This window comes from Erythrolamprus reginae, chromosome 2, assembly GCF_031021105.1.
Source record: "Erythrolamprus reginae isolate rEryReg1 chromosome 2, rEryReg1.hap1, whole genome shotgun sequence".
Classification (NCBI taxonomy): domain Eukaryota; kingdom Metazoa; phylum Chordata; class Lepidosauria; order Squamata; family Dipsadidae; genus Erythrolamprus; species Erythrolamprus reginae.
In genome coordinates, this window is record NC_091951.1 from 249,183,106 (window position 1) to 249,203,226 (window position 20,121).

Here is a 20,121-nt window from a genome sequence, read left to right on the forward strand (position 1 = left end):
TATTTTATATTTAAGGGGTATTTATATTATTGTATTTGGTTATTAGCCACCCAGAGTCCTCCGGGAGTGGGCGGCATATAAATCCAAATAGATAGATAGATAGATAGATACCGTAGATAGATAGCTAGATAGATAGATAGAGAGAGAGAGAGAGAGAGAGAGAGAGAGGTAGGTAGGCAGGCAGGCAGGCAGGCAGATAAGCAAGCAAGGTAAGCACTGGGATTAGAAGCTACTTATATGAGCAATTCGTTAATTTGTGACATGTAAAGTTACGTTATTTATTATTGGGACAGAGATAATTTCCTATCTGGATAGATGGCTCCCTGTTACCACCATTCAATGGCCATTCTTCTGCTTTCTCTTCATTTTACATAATATACACAAAATAAACATATAGGAAAGTAGAAGTCCTATTTATACAATAAGCCAGTGAGAGGAATAGAAACATAGAAACATAGAAACATAGAAGTCTGACGGCAGAAAAAGACCCCATGGTCCATCTAGTCTGCCCTTATACTATTTTCTGTATTTTATCTTAGGATGGATATATGTTTATCCCAGGCATGTTTAAATTCAGTTACTGTGGATTTATCTACCACGTCTGCTGGAAGTTTGTTCCAAGGATCTACTACTCTTTCAGTAAAATAATATTTTCTCATGTTGCTTTTGATCTTTCCCCCAACTAACCTCAGATTGTGTCCCCTTGTTCTTGTGTTCACTTTCCTATTAAAAACACTTCCCTCCTGGACCTTATTTAACCCTTTAATTCCTAATCTAATTCCTATTCTTCTATATGGCATAAAAGAATCTTTCCCATATTGCAGAATAGAGAATTGTCTCTCCTTTTCTGCTTCTCACCTTGAAAGCTGTACAAAGTTCCTTTTCAGCCAATCACTTAGAGCAGTGAGAAGGAAAAACATGATTCCAAATGTGTTATTATTGTAATTCATTGCAATCAGCCAGATGTTTAGAGTGGAGTCCTTCCTAAAGACATGGGATAGGCAGATATTGTTTGAGGGTGTTAAAAGTGTCGTTGCAAGTATTTTTCCAAGTAAAACTGCCTTTTTTAATTGACTGATAGTGATTTTGTCAATGCTGACTGTGTTCAAGATGCTTCAGACAGAACATTTGGTGTTCCAAATGTTTGGAGATTGCATCCAAGGCTCTAACCACTATTGAAATATTTTTGTTTTCTTTTGGCATAATTGTTTTATCTTCAGGTCCTTGTATTTCGTTATTTTCTTCAGTTCTTTCTTTTCTGTTCTGCTGTCTCCAGGTATGACTATGTCCACTATACAGACCTTTTTTGTCCTTTTTGACAATTTTGTCTTTCTTATTGACACCTGGGTTGTGTGTTTGTGCCTACCTATTTGAATTCTAAAGTTACAGAGGACTATGGCATTTATCATTCAACTTATGTCTAAGACAAATCTTCCTTCCTCAGCAGAACGATCAATTGCAAAACTATTCTGAATATGAGATTTGAAGCAGAATAGATTCTTGGAATTCTAGGAAAAACATTTTTTTAAAAAATATTTCTTTCTAGCAAGTCCATGAATAATCCAGAACCATCTGAGCTTCACAACCAGGAAAGAAGAGTCACCATCACATACCCCTGTGTAAATAGAGGAATATGTTATATGACTGAAGCTGACTAAAAAGCAAAAATAGGAAAGGGCTGAAGGCAGGAAGGTTGAGGAAATCTAAGCTAGTTGAACACTACGTAGCATCTATTATTCTCACAATTACTTTTCTGTTTAGAAAATAATTTATCAATAATATAAACATCGGCAGTCAGGTATGGATGTGAATCCTAAAGTCAAAGTCTCAGATAACTGCAAATAAATGAGACTACAATTTTTGAAGCTACCTTATTTTTAGAATCCCCCCCCCCCAAAAAAAAAGATGGCGAAAATCTGAGTGTGTCTCATACTGCAAATGTAGCCCTGCTCACCGGCTCCTTTGTGGTATTTTTGGGTGGTTCCAGGCAGTGGAACAAAGGAACAAAGGAAGTAAAACACCATTTTTTTAAGTCCAGTGAAACAAGGTAGCACAGAGGTCCCCAATCCTTGATCTGTGGATTGGCACTGTGTGTGGAAAGTCCTTGGTGCCCAAAAAGTTGGGAACCACTGAGGTAACATACTGTAAAACAGCAGCTCGGGTTGATCCCTCTGATTCAGTGGGGTGGGAGGAGGAATAGGACTTGCAAGATTCCGTTACCGGTAGTACAGGGTGTGTTCCAAAAGTAATGCAATTTTTTTAAAAAAATTAATTGAACAGATTTGCACAAACATTTAAAATTCTTCAAAGTACTGTCCTTGGGCCTCTACACATTTTTTCCAGTGACTCTGCCATGACCAGAACGCACGCTGGAAGGCGTCTTCGGGGACCTCTCGCAAGGTCTTCATCACGGCTGATTGGATCTCTTCTATGGACGAAAAATGGGTTCCTTTCAGGGCTGCCTTAATCCCAGAGAACAAAAATAAGTCTGCTGGGGTGACATCAGGACTATGGGGGGGGGGGGGCAGCATTGGCACCAGGTGTTTGGCCAGGAACTCACGGACTCGTAGCGCGTTGTGGCAAGGGGCATTGTCGTGATGGAGTTGCCAGGTAGCAGAGATGTCTTTTCTCGTCCTGATTACCCTTTTTCAGAGTCTTTCCAGCACATCCATATAGTAGGCAGCATTAACTGTCTGTCCTTGAGGAACAAACTCCTTATGGACCACTCCTTCACTGTCGAAAAATACAATGAGCATTGTTTTCACTTTTGATTTGCTCAATCTTGCCTTTTGGGGCTTGGGGGACTGGCTCTGACAGAGCTCTGACTCTGCCACTCAGAGCTTTGGCATTTTGTTTCTGGGTCATATTCAAAAGCCCAGGTTTTATCACCAGTGATGACGTTGTCCAAATAATCAGGTTCAATTTCTTCAACTTCTAAGTTTTTCCCCATTTTTTTCGTGACATGGTGGGCGTGCACAGGTTTACAATAACTGACGTCCTGCCGCTTCCACAGCTTGGGGAGCAGTGACTGGGTTCACGGCAAAGCTTAGCATCCCCCCCCCACCTACTCCAAGTGCTTTGGTCCCACTGCAACCAATAGGAGCAGCGCGGGAAATTCAATTGCATTACTTTTGGAATGCACCCTGTATAACTTCTCTCTATAGAAGCAGGCTGAGTGGATTTCCTGGTTCTATCTGCCTAATGGGATTAACAGCTGCACCGTCCATATTCCCCAGCAGCTTCATTAAAAAATATATATCCAGAAAGTGTGCCTGGGGATAATAGGGGTTGTAATTAAATACAACTAGACATCAGGAGGGGGAATGCCAATATAAGGTAAGAATGATCCCGATTTTGGTCTATTTACATTAGAAATTATGCTCGTTCAGATATTTCTCAGCTTAGATGGTGTTTATGAGCATTTATCTGGATAAATGGATTATTTTACATTACATAAATTCACATCTCACCAGTCGCAATGGAGCTTTCCCTAATACATAAACATAAAAGCTCTGTACATTAGAGCTAATGCATTTCGGATTCCAGGGCTTAGTATCTGCTTTATTTTAATACTTATTGGTATAATTGGTAATTTTACCCAAAGGAACTGGATCTTCTGCCTCATATATCCCCATGGCCGGTCAGGTCCCAGACTTGGCCTTCTCCAGGGCCCCTCAGTTAGACAATGTCGTCTGGCAGGACCTAGGGGAAGAGCCTTCTCTGTGGTGGCCTCGACCCTCTGGAATTAACTCCCTCCAGAGACTCGTATTGCCTCCACCCACCCCACCTTCCGAAAGAGTTTAAAGACCTATCTCTGCTGGAAGGCTTGGGGCCATTAAGTCCATCATCTTGCCCCAGCGAACAGATCTACAGGTTTGATTGAATGTGAATGATTGGCTTTCTTAAGAAATGAGGGTTTTAGTATGTTTTAATTTTAGATTTCTATATGTTATGTTTAAATAATAGAAGGTAGATTTATATTTAAATAATAGAAGGTAGATGTAATTTAAACAATATAAAATAGTTTAAACAATATAAAATAGTTTATGCACACCAGTTATTAATAAAGGCAGTTTAAAAGTTAAATCCATTAACATTTTAAGTTGTCTTATGTAGACTTAGCCAAACAATTTTTGTTGAAATAATTCTGACTATCGCCATTGTACGTTTCACTATAAAATGCTTCAGAATTTTAGCAGATGCTTTCCAAAATATTATTCCTGCTCTTACTGGAAATGTTTTTGCCAGCTCAGGCAACAATACAACCAACCTGCCTTTGCTTCCCATCTTTAAAAAATATTATTTTTCCTGGTATATAAGCAAAGGTGATTTTCATAATAGGATTATTCCTCCAAGTGCTGGGCTAGGGTGAGGTCAAAGTGGGATGAGAGTGAAATGAGTGACGTCAGAGAAGGGTAGGCATAGCACTAGATTTTTCTTTAGGTTTTCTTTAGGTTTTACTTAAAGAAAGGTGGCCTTAGAAATGTTTTAAATATAGTGTTCCCTCGATTTTCGCCGGGGATGCGTTCAGAGACCGCCTGCGAAAGTTGAATTTCTGCGAAGTAAATTGCAATTTCCCATTCCCTTAGCAACCATTTAGATTATTACTCACCATGTTTCTTTATTAAAGTTTATTTTTAAAAAATTTATTAAAGGTGGACAAAAGTTTGGTGATGACATATGACGTCATCGGGCAGGAAAAACCGTGGTATAGGGGGGAAAACCGCAAAGTATTTTTTAATTAATATTTTTGAAAAACCGTGGTATAGACTTTTCTCAAAGTTCGAACCCGCGAAAATCGAGGGAACACTGTAAATAAAAATAAGTTTATAAAGAAGCATAGACAAATGCATCATGGCATATATTACAAACCATCAATACCTAAAATTCAGTATTTGTAAACTATACCTATGTGATTACAGCTAGTCCTCGACTTATGACCATAATGGATCTCAAAATTTCCATTGCTAAGGGAGCCGGTCAAATGAGTTTGGCCACAGCAAACTGAATCACTGCAATTGTTAAATTGATAACACAGATGTAAAGTGAATCCGATATATCCCTTTGAGTTTGCTTTCAGAAGCTTTAAAAACAAAAAACACATAACCCTGGGACAACCATCATAAATATGAATCAGTTGCCAAGCACCTGAATTTTAATCATGTGATCATTTTTTCACTGCTGTCATAACTTTGAATGGTCCCTAAATGGTTACAAGTTGAGGACTACCAACATAATAGAAATATAAAGAAATTATCGCATCTGCCTCAGAGAGTTTTAATTCCATACCACATCAAGAGTGAAAAATAGATGTATAATTAACATATTTACTTTTATTTGTATGCACATATATAAAATCATAAAATGTTACTAGTTTTCTCCCTGATTAATTCCTGAGTTTTAGGACACCACTGAAACCCAGCAGTTAAACTCTGAACATTTTAGGTATGAATAATCCTGTCAATCATCTGTGACATGATTGTACATGTTTCGCACATGTCAATCATCAATAAATGTCAGTCTTCCAGGCCCTTCATTCCTCATCCATCGCCGGTATCTTTTCCATCGAGGATCCATTGCCATTTTTTTCTTCAGCTCCTCCTCTTGTTCTTGTTTGTAAAGCTAAAAAGAGAAGGTTTAAGAAAGCCACATCAGTCTGCAATAGATACCCACGCTAACTCATTATAAATTTCAGTGCAGACACATCACTTTTAAATACAGACTCTTCCATATAATTTTAAGTATTTCAAATATGATGATTGTGAATTACATTACTGTTAAGTGAAGAACTGGTTCTACCACTCTGCTTCCTGAACTTGTGTTAATAGTGAATACCAGTAGGCAAAACAGCTTAAAAAAATAAACATCTCCATTAGAAATTTATTAACTAGACATTATAGAAATAAACAAAAATATACCTTATAAGACTATAGTGACTATGCATTTATTGTGTATTATTTAAAGAGAAAGTGATATGCTTCACAAAAATGAAAAATGGGAGACTTTCTTTCAAACCCAGATAACAATTGCATTGTGGATGATAAAACATTAACCCATATGGCTCAGTATAAATCTATTAATAATTACAGTGATCCCCCGTTTATTGCGTCCCCAACCATTGCGAACAGGGTACTTCGCTATTTTTCAACCCGGAAGTCAAAAATACCATCTACGCATGCGTGCCGGGCACGCATGCGTAGATGGCAGTGGCTTCCCTGGGTCTTCCCCCTCTTGCTGGCGTCAGCGAGGAGTTTCCCCACCGCCCACGCAAACTCCTCGCTGCCGCCCGCCCTTCGCCCGCTCACGCCGTTCATTCTCGCCGCTTTTGAGCTGAGTCCGGGAGCGAATTCGCTTCCGGACTCAGCTCAAAAGCGCCGATAGCAAGCGGCAAGGAACGGCTTGTCTCGGCGCTTTCGAGCTGTCAGCTCGAAAGCGCCGAGACAAGCCGTTCCTTGCCGCTTGGTATCGCCGGTTTTGAGCTGAGTCCGGAAGCGAATTCGCTTCCGGACTCAGCTCAAAACCGCCGATAGCAAGCGGCAAGGAACGGCTTGTCTCGGCGCTTTCGAGCTGTCAGCTCGAAAGCGCCGAGACAAGCCGTTCCTTGCCGCTTGGTATCGCCGGTTTTGAGCTGAGTCCGGAAGCGAATTCGCTTCCGGACTCAGCTCAAAACCGCCGATAGCAAGCGGCAAGGAACGGCTTGTCTCGGCGCTTTCGAGCTGAGTCCGGTCAGCTCGAAAGCGCCGAGACAAGCCGTTCCTTGCCGCTTGGTATCGCCGGTTTTGAGCTGAGTCTGGAAGCGAATTCGCTTCCGGACTCAGCTCAAAACCGCCGATAGCAAGCGGCAAGGAACGGCTTGTCTCGGCGCTTTCGAGCTGAGTCCGGTCAGCTCGAAAGCGCCGAGACAAGCCGTTCCTTGCCGCTTGCTATCGGCGCTTTTGAGCTGAGTCCGGAAGCGAATTCGCTTCCGGACTCAGCTCAAAAGCGCCGAGAGCCAGCGCCCCCCGGACCCCCAACCCGGGTTTGGGGGGCTGCTAGGAAGCCCTCCATGCCGGCGGCAAACAGCCGCCCCGCCCCCAATCTTCGGCTCCTCGCTAGCGCTGTGGGAGTAAAAACACCGTCTGCACATGCGCAGACGGTGTTTTTACTTCCGCATCGCTACTTCGCGAAAACCCGCTCGTTGCGGGGGCTCCTGGAACGGAACCCTCGCAACGAGCGGGGGATCACTATACTTGGGATTTGCTGAATGAGACCAATGCTGTAAGATTGTGAAAACCATCTCTATACTTACTAAATAGGCCTAGATCAGGGGTATCAAACTCACGTCACAGCAGATGTCACATGACTATACCGGACAAGGGCATGGTTGGCATGTGACACATCTGTCCCGTGGGCCGAGAGTTTGACAGCCCTGACCTAGATATTGGGCAGGGGGGGGGGAGATGTTCTTCTCTGTTGCCACCATCACTGACCTCGTAATTTTCTTTTATCCAAAGCTGTCGCTCAAGGAAAGACTCCCTCTGATGATCTTCCAAGGTGTCAAACTGGGATTGTGACATTTTCATATTTTTGCGTATGATGTACAACTTCTCTTCTTCGCCATACTCTTGCCTTTTGATATTGAAACAATAAATCCACCAAAAATACCATGCTATGTATTTGCACAGATAAAAAGGTGCCAAGACAATTTGAAACAAGAGAATGTCAGAGATTCGAGGTTTCTGGTAGCCTCCCTTAATATCTATTTTGTTTTTAATTACATCTTTGATAATTTCTTCTTCTTCTTTGCGGATTTCTTCCTTCGATCGCCTGCCTTTGCCCTTTTCTTTGGCTCTGTTCAATAGCCCCTGTTGCCTAGCAATCTCAGTAGCTTGTATTCGATATTTTGGCATATTTGCTAGGTAGTTGATAGCTTCATTGTAGCTAGTCCGCCAGCTGAAGAACTGAAACATTAAATGGCAAATTCAAATTTATGTACTGTTTTAACTTTTGAGAACCCTTTAACATTTATTTTTCCCATATTACTTGGTCTAAATCTAAAATGCACTTTGTTGAGCGTGGTTTTTTTTTGCCTGCATAAGTACAATCTTGTTCATTTTGTCTTTTTATGAAATTCATGCATTTTTAAAGGGAATCAAATGCATTATTTTCATGTGCTACTTGCTTGTATTTTTATCACAATCTCTTTTTTGTTCAAACATGTACAAGTAGTCTTCACCAGGCTGAATTGCAGTCATTATGTGAGAATTACCTGTATGTGAACTTTTATGTATAATCATGACATGACAAAAAACAAAGAAATTTGTAGCTTGATCTGTGGCTTTATGAAAACACAAGTTCAATATTAATAAATGACACAATTCCCAATGTATGGCAAGCACTGTATTTTTCAGAGTATAAGACACACCTTTTTCCTCCTAAAAGAGGCTGAAAATTTGACTGTGTCCCCTAACAAGGTGCTAATGAGTGAAGCAATCTTCTGTGCTTTGCTAGAAAAGTGATCTTCCCTTTGCCTGCTTTTTCCATTGTTTCTCTCCCTGAAGAGAGAGAAGTGTTCTAGAAACTGTTTATTATCCCCAACCAGGGATTAAAAAGCAAGCACATGGCCCAAAACCAGCCGACTAATGGGCTAACTAAGGACTAGCCAGATGAATACCTGATAGGCAAATTATTTTTCCCCTATTTTCTTCCCCCAAAACTCTAAAAACTACGGTATATGGCAAGTCCACATACCAAATTACAAATAGTTTTCAACTTACGACCACAATTGAACCCTAAATTTCTGTTGTTAGGTGAAACCTTTCTTGTCGTAATTGCCAGGCGAATCACTGCAGTTGTTAAATTAGTAACACTTACGGTAGCATATTTATCTTTCCCTACTGAGCTTTAGCATGAGGAGAGAAGTACAGTGGTACCTCTACTTACGAACTTAATTCGTTTGTAGGAATCAATGTAAAAGCAAATAATGCATGCGATTGAGGAAACCACAGGGAGGGTGGAGGCCCTGTTTCCTCTCAGGAGATTCCTAGAGGCCCCATGGAGGCTTCTCCTTGCCTTTTTCGCCCTATTTCTTCCCAGGAGATTCCTAGAGAGGCCCCACAGAGGCTTCTCCCTGCTTTTCCAGTTACAGTTTTGGAGGATCAGGTTTGTAAGTGGAAAATAGTTCTTGAGAAGATACAAAAAATCTTGAACACCCAGTTCTTATCTAGAAAATTCCATAAGTAAAGGCGTTCTTAGGTAGAGGTACCACTGTACTGTATTTTTTTGGCATATAAGACGCTTCAAGGTATAACATGAACCTACCAGTGGTGGGTTACCTCCGATGCGGTCCAGAGGGCCAAACCAGTAGGAACCCACTGATGATGCAATTTTCGGCTACCCCCCTCCCCCCACCCGGCATCTCCATGTCAGAAGAAGCCTTCCTCTCCGTCCTCGTCTTAATGCCGACCTTTATTCTTCATTCGAAGCACAGCTGAAAAACTCCTTCTTAGGGGATGCTGGGGGGGGGGGGGGGCATCAAAAATTGCATCATTAGTGGGTTCCTACTGGTGCGGCGCTCTGGATCGTACCAGTAGGAACCCGCTACTGGCGCCTACCCTTTTTTTGGAGGAAAACAAGGGGGGGGGGGAAATCTGCCTCTGCCTCTCAGCAATTTGCCTCTTTACAGCAAACAGCAGCCTGTTTCAGTTTCAGCACAGTCTGATTAACATAAGGAAAAAAATGTCTCTGCCTCTCTGCAGCCTGACAGCTGATCCAACCAATCAACGGCTTATGCTAATCAGGCTGTGCTGAAACTGAAACTGTTTGCTGCAAGGAGATAAATTGCTGGGAGGGAGAGGGCAAAGGGTGGTAGCAGGAGGGCAGGGCTACATTAGGTGTATAAGACGCGCCTAAATTTTTATCCTCTTTTTGGGTGGTGAAAGTGCGTCTTATACTCTGAAAAATACAGTAATCAATTCCCTCCACCCCATGCAGGCTCTCTACACAATGGGTTCTAGAGAGAAGGAACTTTCTTCACCTCTACCCTCCAACAGAAGTGGCGTTCTGGATCTAATACCATGAATGTCCAAATGAGAGGAGAATACGGCATCAGGTAGGATACAAGCATGCAATACTTACCTGAAATAGAGAAATGGCACAAACAGTGACAAGAATCACTATTCTGACATCCACCTTGGGTGCCAATCTTCTAGAATAATAGTGATAGTAATGGCTGTAATACTCCTCAGGATGATCCAGCATATAATCATAATCCTTACGAGTTTCTTCATCCTGAAAAGGCAATTGGCAGGTTTTTTTTTAAAAATGTGGAAATATTTCATTCCAGAAGGAAAGAAAACGTTGTATGCCAGTCAAATAAATGCTTTTTAATGTAGTTTTTATGGCAATTATATACCTAGCTTTGCTGATTTAGAAATTAAACTGTCAAAAGAAATTAATTATATTTGAATAAAAATGCAACAAAACAAAACAGCTAAGAAAGCTGAATTTAAACAAAGCAATAAATTTGCATTTTTTGTCATGTTACACATAAATAGGACTGGAAAAATTCCATCATGAAGGGTTCACCCAATGTTGAATTCATCTTAAAAGAAACAGGAATATTTCTGCTAAAATTGATTCCTAAATAAAAACCTTTTTTATACATGTGTGACAACAGCCAAACATTATCTATATTTAATCATTTCAAAAGATTCTTTACTATTTGAAGTCCTTCATGGGCTTGTTTGCAATGATCCAACATGGCTGAAAGTTTTTCTTAAAACATTCTCAGTCCTCATCAAACATTCTGAATGAAATATATATATATAAATCTGATGGACTTAAAAAAAATACAATTGAAGTTGGAGAGAAAAGTTAAAATTCATAATTTATTTGGATTTCAGCCTATTCAGAAGGCATGTTTTAATATATGATAAATGTTAGATGTTTTGGAGACTTTTAAAAATAATGCTCATAGCACATTTTTTTTCCAAATCCTGTCAAATTCAAGGGATTTTTAAAATATGCTATTTCAATTTATTTGAAATTAATGACGCTACTGACTATCTGTATTCTGTCATTCTGTACACTGCCTGGTGCAATCTAAAGAGTCACTTTAGGCTCACCATGAATCCTGTGTGATTCCCTACACTTGTTTCTTTTTAAAGTTACTAATGCCTTGTTCAGAGGACAGGGCTACTCTGACACATAAATTGCATGTTTATATGAAACATGAAAGAGCATATACAGCAATGGTGGGATTATACAATGTCTGTAGGACATCTCCAATTTATGACAATTGTTCTTCACTGTTAGGATATATCTCCTTCTAGTCAATAATCTGTCTCAAAAGCCTCTTCTTTGAAGTTCTGCTTCCTTTGAAATTTGAGGATAAAACAACACATAACTTTATTTCAGAAGTGTAGACACTACTAAAGTACATGGGACACTTTAAACACCTGCATGATGTGATGTGTTATTTCCCATTTCAAATCTTAACGCTGATGTTTCAAATATTCAGAACATAGAAAAGCCTCAAAGGGATTTAATTTTAAAAGTTTTCTGCAGGCTCCTTTCCTGTCTCATGCCCTAAGAACACAAAGACTGTGTGGCTGAGACAATCCAAATATTTGTCTAGCCCAGATGTTATTTGTTACCGTTGCTAGACAAATGTTCCTTGAAGCCCACAAGTATAGTTCAAAAGAATCTATCTTCCCTTCTTGTTGTCCCTAAAAACAGGCATCAAAATGCCCCTTTTTCTTAATTATACTAGCTGACCAATATGGAGAGAAAGCAAGACTGATGGGTTAGAAAGGACTTGTAAGGTGATGCAACAGAGACCTCTCTCTTTTAAAAAAAAATGACTTGAAGTAACCTCGACTAATTTGGCACCTGTGTATATTATGCCTAGCCCTGGCATCACTCCATGAACATGGGCACTACACTTTGCATCATTCCCCAACCAGCCCGTGCAAACACAGCAATTAGGGACAAAAGGACCTGCAATTAATTTTTTTTAAAGAAAAATCATCCTGAGGAAATACTCTAGAGGCTCAAGCAACCAAGGCCACTTCTATTCAGAGTGAATAGAAATGAAGGAAAGAAGGAAAAGAAGGACCAGGGGAGACATGATAGCAGTGATCCATCTCAGAAGAGAGAGTCAACCTATTCTCCAAAGCACCTGATGGTAGGACAAGAAACAATGGGTGGAAACTAATCAAGGAGAGAAGCAACTTAGAACTAAGGAGAAAATTCTTGACAGCTAGAACAACTGATCAGCAGAACAACTTGCCACCAGAAGTTGTGAATGCTCCAACACTAGAAGTTTTTAAGCAGATGTTGGATAACCATTTGTCTGAAGTAGCGTAGGGTCTCCTGCCCAAGCAGGGGGTTGGACTAGAAGACCTCCAAGGTCCCTTCCAACTCTGTTGTGTCCCCTCCATCCTCTCTCTCTCTTTCTCTCTCAAGGCGACTGGCGGGAGGAGGCGTGGGTCCTGCAGAAGGGGAGCGGGGGGCCGGGTGTCTTACCGGAGGCGTCCGCCCAAGCCGGGAGGAGGGAGGGGGCGGTCCCGGCCCCGCTCTCTCACCTTGAGGGTCTCGTAGGCGGTAGCGATCAGCAGGAATTTCTCCGCGGAGGCCTCGGCTCCTTTGCCATCCCGATCGGGTTCCCGCTGCCTATCCGGGTGGTAACGCAAAGCCAGCTGCCGGTAAGCCCGGGCGATTTCAGCTTTGCTTGCGTCGCGGCCGACTCCGAGCACGTCGTAGCACACCAGCTTGCCGCAATACAAGCCTTCCACCAGGGCTTCCGCCGGCCGCGGGCACAGGCACTGGAGGGCCCACACCAGCAGCGGCCAGTGGCCCGCCCGCCACCGAAAACGGCCCCGGGAGTTCCCCAGTGCCGCCATCGCTCCCGGGAGGCTTCGCCGTCGAGCCTGGCGGGCGAGGCGCACGTAACCTCCGCCGCGCCTATCGGCCCCTTTCTCCGCCCCGCCCGCCGCAGCACTAGTGGCAGAACCTAAGGGCGGGGCCAGAACGTTTGGACGTGGACAAAGCGAAGGGGGCGGGGCTCGCGCGAAGCCGCCGCCTTACGTTCCCCGAGCCGCCCGGCGTCCAAGGGGAATGGCCGGGAAGGAGGACTGATCGACCAATCGACGAGCGGCAGGGAGGTGATTGGCAGGCGAGGCTGCCCGCGACGGCGAAAGGAGAGAATTGGAGACTCGCGGGGGTGGAGGGGGCGGGATAGGGCAACCCGAGCGGACCAATGGAAATGAATGTGGGTGGAGCTTACAGGGAGGTGTCTATCTACGGCATAGGAGCGACACGTGGAGCCGCCTCAACCAATAAGTTGGGAGAGAAAACGTGCAAGCTCCAAGATGAGAGAGCCCAAAATCAATTGTGAATAAAATGAGGCGCCCAAGAATGTGGGCGCTGTTTTTTTAAAAAAATTACAATTGATCGGATTGCATGCTATCAAATCAGTATCGAGTCTTAAGGATCATTTACATAAATTTTAATCAAGACGACTGACCGATCGTCTAATTTCAGCATGTGGATTGAATAAACGACAGTACTATACAGCTTTGTCTCATTTTCTTTGCCGACTGGCTTCTTTATTTATTTTCATTTTATTTTCATTCATTCATTCATTTATCAAACATGTATAGGATAGTAGTAGTTTTCATAAACATAAGTAAAAAGTAGTGATAAAGAGAACAATAGGACAGGCACAGTAGGCACAGTGGTACCTTATGCACGCCCCTCGCCTCATAGAAATGGTGAGATGTAGACTGTAGACAGTCTAAGGTTAAAGTTTTGGGGATTTGTGGAAGAAACCACAGAGTCAGATAGTGCATTCCAGGTATTGATCACTCTATTGCTGAAGTCATATTTTCTGCAGTCGAGTTTGGAGTACAGTAGTTTATTCCTGACCTGGGATAGGTTTTTTCATGAGAACAAGATCTTTTTGGATTCCCATTGCATGGCTTGACACGTCTACACAATCAAAAGGCCTTCCTGTAATCAGTGGACACATATTAACCTTGATTTTAGTATTCTTTGTCTTTCTCAATTATCCTGCATGCAATATTAGAAATACATTGTTCCCTCGGGTCCGAACTTTGCAAAAAGTCTATACCACGGTTTTTCAAAAAATATTAATTAAAAAATACCTCACAGGGTTTTTTCTACACCACGGTTTTTCCCGCCAGATGACGTCATACATCATCACCAAAATTTCATCCGTCATTGCTGATTGGCTGAAATCTTGGCCAATCAGCGTTGTTATTGCAAAAATTTCACCCGTCATTGTTGATGGCCCAAAACCTCAGCCAATCAGCGGTGTTATCCCGGCTTATATTAGTACTTTTACAACTATTAAAACTTATTAGAAGACATGCCCAAGATGCCTCCTAAATGTTCTACGTTATAATAATTTTAATAATAATTTTAATATAATAATTTTTACAAATAAATAACAAAAAGAAAATTATTGTTAATAAATAATTATGTTTATAAATATCAGGATCACTAAGTGTCTTATCCAATGGTGAGTACCAGTAATAATGTTGAGTAATAATCTAAATGGTTGTTAAGGGAATGGGAAATTGTAATTTAGGGGTTTAAAGTGTTAAGGGATGGCTTGTGATACTGTCCATAGCCAAAAATGGTGTATTTACTTCCGCATTTCTACTTCGCGGAAATTTGACTTTCGCGGGCGGTCTCAGAACGTACCCCCTGCAAAAATCGAGGGAACACTGTAATGTTTTGTGTCCCTCTGCCTATGGAGACAAATTCCTTGGGTGTCGAATCATATTTGGTCAATAAAAAAAGTCTAATTTAATCTAATGTCATCTTGAAAGTTGAGCTTCTCCCTTTCTATGTAGGATTTGATTTTGCATTAAATGATTCCAAGCATTATTTGGCTAGCAGGTAGAAATTAAGTATGCGCACACTGCTGAGTTTCTTTTCTTTGGTATTTTTAAAGAATAGAATAGAATAGAATTTTATTGGCCAAGTGTGATCGGACACACAAGGAATTCATCTTGGTGCACATGCTCATAATGTACATTTAAAAAGTTTGTCAAGAATCATAAGATACAACACTTAATGATAATCCAAGTACTGTACAAAGAAGTAATCAAATCGTATTAGGAACCAGTTAATATAAATTGTAAGGATACAAGCAACAAAGTTACAGTCATACAGTCATTTGTAGGAAGAGATGGGTGATGGGAACGATGAGAATATTTAATAGTAGTGCAGACTTAGTGAGGGAATTATTTATTTAGCAGAGTGATGGCGTTCGGGGAAAAACTGTTTTTGTGTCAAGTTGTTCTGGTGTGCAGTGCTCTATAGCGTTGTTTTGAGAGTAAGAGTTGAAGCAGTTTGTGTCTAGGATGTGAGGGTCTGTAAATATTTTCACAACCCTCTTATTGGTAGATAGATTGATATCTTCTAATGTTGTTGGCCACTTTGTTGCTCACTAGACACATAATTTGGTTGAATCCTTTTCAGCTTCCTCTCCTGCTAATTTGCCATAGTTCAGATTTGATAATGACCAAATTCATCTTGTAAAAATAGGTTGGTTTTCTGCTGCTTGACCTTAACTTGGAACTTACAACATGGGTAGTTCCTGCTTTGTTCTTCAAGCACATCTTTTTGCTACAGCTGAGTTCTTCCACCTCCTTGTGCCAGTCATGTCGTCTGTTTCATTTCCATGTACTACATTTGGTGCTGTCACTCATCTGATGACAGTGATAGCAATGAAGAAATATTTGGATTAGCAGACATTGCTGAGTCATTCTCTTTCTTCATTTGATTTATTCAGCCATACAGTCCAACCACATTTTCCTCCATATTTTCAACTTTGGCTTTCCAGTTTCTAATGACAAGAAGCACATTTTGCTTTTATGTTCTGTTAAATTCAAATTGAATGTGAGTCTGACCATAAAACCAGACGTTGCACAAGTGCCCTAAAAATAATCCTCATTTCTTCCTCAGTAGCATATTGAGTGACATTCAACCTCAGGGGCTCCTCATCACCTGTATTGTATTATCAATAACTCCATATTGACTGTTCTTCTGATTTTCTTGGCAAAATATAGAAGTGTGACTTATCATTTTCTTCCATGAAATGAGGTCTTTATTGTGACTAAAATAATGATCTGCCTCCAGTACTTTCTTATAAGGTTGCTTATTTGCTTTAGCTTGTTTATTTTAGCTGGGCAGCTGGAATGACATCTTTGGTTTCATGCCTTTGTTTTTTAATCCTGCTGGAATAATATGCTTTTGACATATACTTCTGGTATTCTTTGCTCCTCATTCCTGACATTGGATGACAATGGACATTTGTGGAAGATAGGCTGTTTTGAATTATTTTAGGATAGGTTTCTCCAACCTGGACCCTTCAATTACATTGGCAGTAACTCCCATTATCAAGACAGCATGGCTAATGACTATGACATGATAGATTCAGAAGATACCAGATTTGTGAAAAGCACTTTAGGCACACTGGTCAATTTATCAACAGGAAATAGAAACAAAAAGGGGTGGGGGCTATTGGCCAGTGGTTATAAGCTTATTTTTAAACATAGAAACATAGAAGACTGACGGCAGAAAAAGACCTCATGATCCATCTAGTCTGCCCTTATACTGTTTTCTGTATTTTATCTTAGGATGGATATATGTTTATACCAGGCATGTTTAAATTCAGTTACTGTGGATTTATCAACCACGTCTGCTGGAAGTTTGTTCCAAGGATCTACTACTCTTTCAGTAAAATAATATTTTCTCATGTTGCTTTTGATCTTCCCCCCAATTAACTTCAGATTGTGTCCCCTTGTTCTTGTGTTCACTTTCATTTGTGAAATACTGAGGATACATTTAAAATCTACCAAAACAAAATAGCAATGACTTGGGTTTGCATTATAATACTGCTGTACTATCTTGCTGGTTTTGACTTACCCGGATGTGAGGTAATTGATTCATTAATTCCTCACTCTAATATCTTCTCCCTCTTTCTTCTAAGCATCTCTGATAGCATCTAAAACGAGCATCCATCCATCATCTCCCCGTTTGATTCATCCAAACTCAAGTGTATGTCATTAGCTCTGTGGTCATCACTAACATTGCCATCTGTCGCTAAATCAGGTAAATTTACGATATCTAAATCACCCTCCTCCAAACATTCCGCAACACTTGCTAGAAAGTTTTCAGAAATTAAACAAATGGTAAAGAAAATGTATATGCAAATATGCATGCATAAACAAAAGAAATTAAGTCTCCCAAAATCCAATAAGCTTGTCTCATGTACTGCTCTTCTTAAATAGTACTGCTCATTCGGGAGGGCAAAATTTCTTTCTGGTGAGGACCCTTGTAGAACACTTTTGTTCTGCTCGCCTCTCCACACTGAGTTTTTGAACTGGGAGAGGCAGTTTCAGACTCATCTTCTAAAAGCAGTAATAGCAGTAATACCAGGCAGCTTCGCTTTTTCTACCTGCAATTCCTGAATGGCTAAATGACATAAATTGATTATAATTTGTATTGATCATACACCTAGCTCTGGCCATCGACTGGAATGTATATAGGATGAATGTGGATGATTGTTTTTAATGTATTGGGGTTTTAGATCTAATTTTAAATTTAGATTTCTTATAAATTGTACTATTGTATTTATTTTGTTGTGAGCCGCCCTGAGTCTGCAGAGAAAGGCGGCATAGAAATCTAATAAATAAATAAATATCCAAAATAGCACCTGTTTTTGGGACAGAACTTGTGGCCCAAGGAGCAGTCTGCTTTTCTTTCCAACTCGAGCTCTTCCAAAGATAAGTACACTATCAGTAATGGGGAGCAGTGTGGGATTCAGTGAGATAGGGAGCAGGCTCAAGGTCTGTGGGGGGACCTGTTTTGGTAGGGGAAAGAAGACCCATGGCGTACAGGGAACCCAAGGGATGAAAAATGGGGCATGGGATGCCTCAGGGGATGGGAGAGGCATTGAAAGGCCTGGGACAAATGGGATGTGCCTGTGTTAGATCTGCCAGATCTCATGTGAGAATAATTAGAGCCACACCTGAAGAATTAAAACTAGCTACTTTAATGTTCTATTATCTATTTCATAGGAATCTTCCCGGACTGTCAGTTTGCCCCTGAGAAAGACTAAATAAAAGTTTGACAACATTCAAGGGGGAGCTTGCTCAAGGGGGATCTTGCTCTCTTATGTCTATGTAAAGATTCTAGACTACTCCCCCACTTGATCCTTCTGCCCAACTGTGCAGAACTCTTTCCAATACCGGGGCCTCTCCCACCCAAGGTACCCTGTGCTCTACTTACCGACTGGAGAGAGGAGATGTAGGAATCATTAAGTGAGGGTCCATACAGTCATGAGTTGAGGACTATCTGTATGGCCACTTATTTTGGCTTCTTGTGTTCCTTTCCCCCATAAAATATGGTTAAGCCTAGAATTATTGATTGATGGTTGATCAATCAATTAATGATGCTAGTTGCATCAAAGACTTTACACCAATCATTTATGTGTATAGCAGACACAAACATTTTGGATATGAGATTTTAATCCTAGTGCTTAATTAACAAGGAACGAAAACCAAAAGAAATTCCTTTTACTCCTTTCTGCTTCAAACCTGTAGTGGCCTAACTCAGATAATCACGTACTGTACTTCTATGGAACCAACTCCCCCCTCCCATATCCATACTGCTCCCACTCTGCTGGCTTTCCGAAAGGCTTGGGGGCCATGAAATTTACATCTTTCATGGCCAAATCGTATTGAATGGTATGTATGTGTTGATTGGATTGTTGAGTCATGGGTTTTAAGTGGGGTTATTGTTTTAATTTATATAGGACTTATTTTTATTGTAAATTGTATTTTTATATTGTAAGCCGCCTTGAGTCCTTTGGTATTGGGTGGCATAGAAGTCGAATAAATAATAATAAAATAAAACAGTTTTGAACCATTTAGTTAACAGACTTCATAAAGTGTATAGAGTTGAACTACGCAAATCTCAAGATGAATCAAGATGGTGAAATACAGCAGCTACAGAGATGAGAAATAATCCACAATAAATAATCCACAAGTAAAACTAGCAATTTATGGCTGCAGACATGGCTGCCACATGTAAGACAGCTGTTATGTATTCTTGCATTCTACCCTTAACATCATTTACTAGGATTGCACATGTATGAACATAGATAGTGCCTTTCTCTATGTCCCAACAGCCTTGAACTAATGCTGATAGAATATCTCCCAATGGCATAAGTATTACAATACAAACTGCACAGGATATACAATGCTATATACTATATTGTAAGCCTCTTAGAGCCATTGTAACAGTGAGATGGACATCATAAAAATATAACAAACAAACAAACAATACACCAACATTGCTTTACATTGCAAGGATTTTACTGCCTGGGTGGGGCTGCTGGCTCATTTTGAATGGAACATCCTGAATTCTTGCAAGAAGATTTCTAGAAATACTGAAGACTTCTCTTCACAGAGTTACCACATTTGTACTATTGCAAAACCTGGATAGCTAGATGGCAATAAAATGAGTTTTTCACCCTAAAGTAGTCATCAGGACTACATTTTACAACCCATGTTTGCTAGGACATCAACAACAGCCACATTTGGGAGATCTAAAATGATTACAGTGATCCCTCATTTTTCATTGGGGATGCGTTCCAAGACCACCCGTGAAAAATGAATTTCCGTGAAGTAAAGATATTTTTTAATGTATTTAAGGAGTACAGTATTTGGACTTTTAAAACCCACCCTTTGCATTAAACAGTCATTCTATAATGTTTCTCAGCTGGAACTACATGTGATATCCTACCAGTTTCTTTAATAGAGTACAGTAGTACTGTAGAATAATTTTATGGATTTTTAATGGATTTTAAATTTTTAATGGATTTAAGCCCCCTTTGAAAACCCGTGAAATAGTGAATCCGTGAAAGATGAACGGTGAAGTAGTGAGGGATTACTGTACTTTCATAGCTGTCTTAAACATCCCGATTTTCCCTATACAGTACTGTATAAATTTATGTACAGTATATGTATTGTGAACCTTGAACAGAAAAAACCCCGTACACTACATCTCTGCTTGAAGGCTGATTAACTACTGAGTACTCGG

The 20,121-nt window shown here is 40.6% G+C and overlaps 1 protein-coding gene across 1 annotated transcript; it reads right to left on the reverse strand.

The window, feature by feature from the left end:
- Nucleotides 1-5,313: 5,313 nt before the first annotated feature.
- Nucleotides 5,314-13,084, reverse strand: DNAJC25 (DnaJ heat shock protein family (Hsp40) member C25). Its single transcript, XM_070742439.1, has 4 exons — nt 12,567-13,084; nt 10,117-10,269; nt 7,470-7,940; nt 5,314-5,622 (listed from the first exon to the last, which is right to left on the reverse strand). The coding sequence occupies exons 1-4, from the start codon at nt 12,882-12,884 to the stop codon at nt 5,500-5,502; spliced, it is 1,065 nt and encodes a 354-aa protein (XP_070598540.1). The 5' UTR covers nt 12,885-13,084; the 3' UTR covers nt 5,314-5,499.
- Nucleotides 13,085-20,121: the final 7,037 nt, after the last annotated feature.

Excerpts from the sequence above, each read along its gene's own strand:
- DNAJC25 (XM_070742439.1), bottom strand. The coding sequence starts at position 12,884 with ATGGCGGCACTGGGGAACTCCCGGGGCCGTTTTCGGTGGCGGGCGGGC. Across the intron at positions 7,941-10,116 it reads GTGCCATTTCTCTATTTCAG|TTCTTCAGCTGGCGGACTAG; the intron begins GTAAGTATTGCA and ends TTAATGTTTCAG. Across the intron at positions 5,623-7,469 it reads GGATAAAAGAAAATTACGAG|CTTTACAAACAAGAACAAGA; the intron begins GTCAGTGATGGT and ends TTCTCTTTTTAG.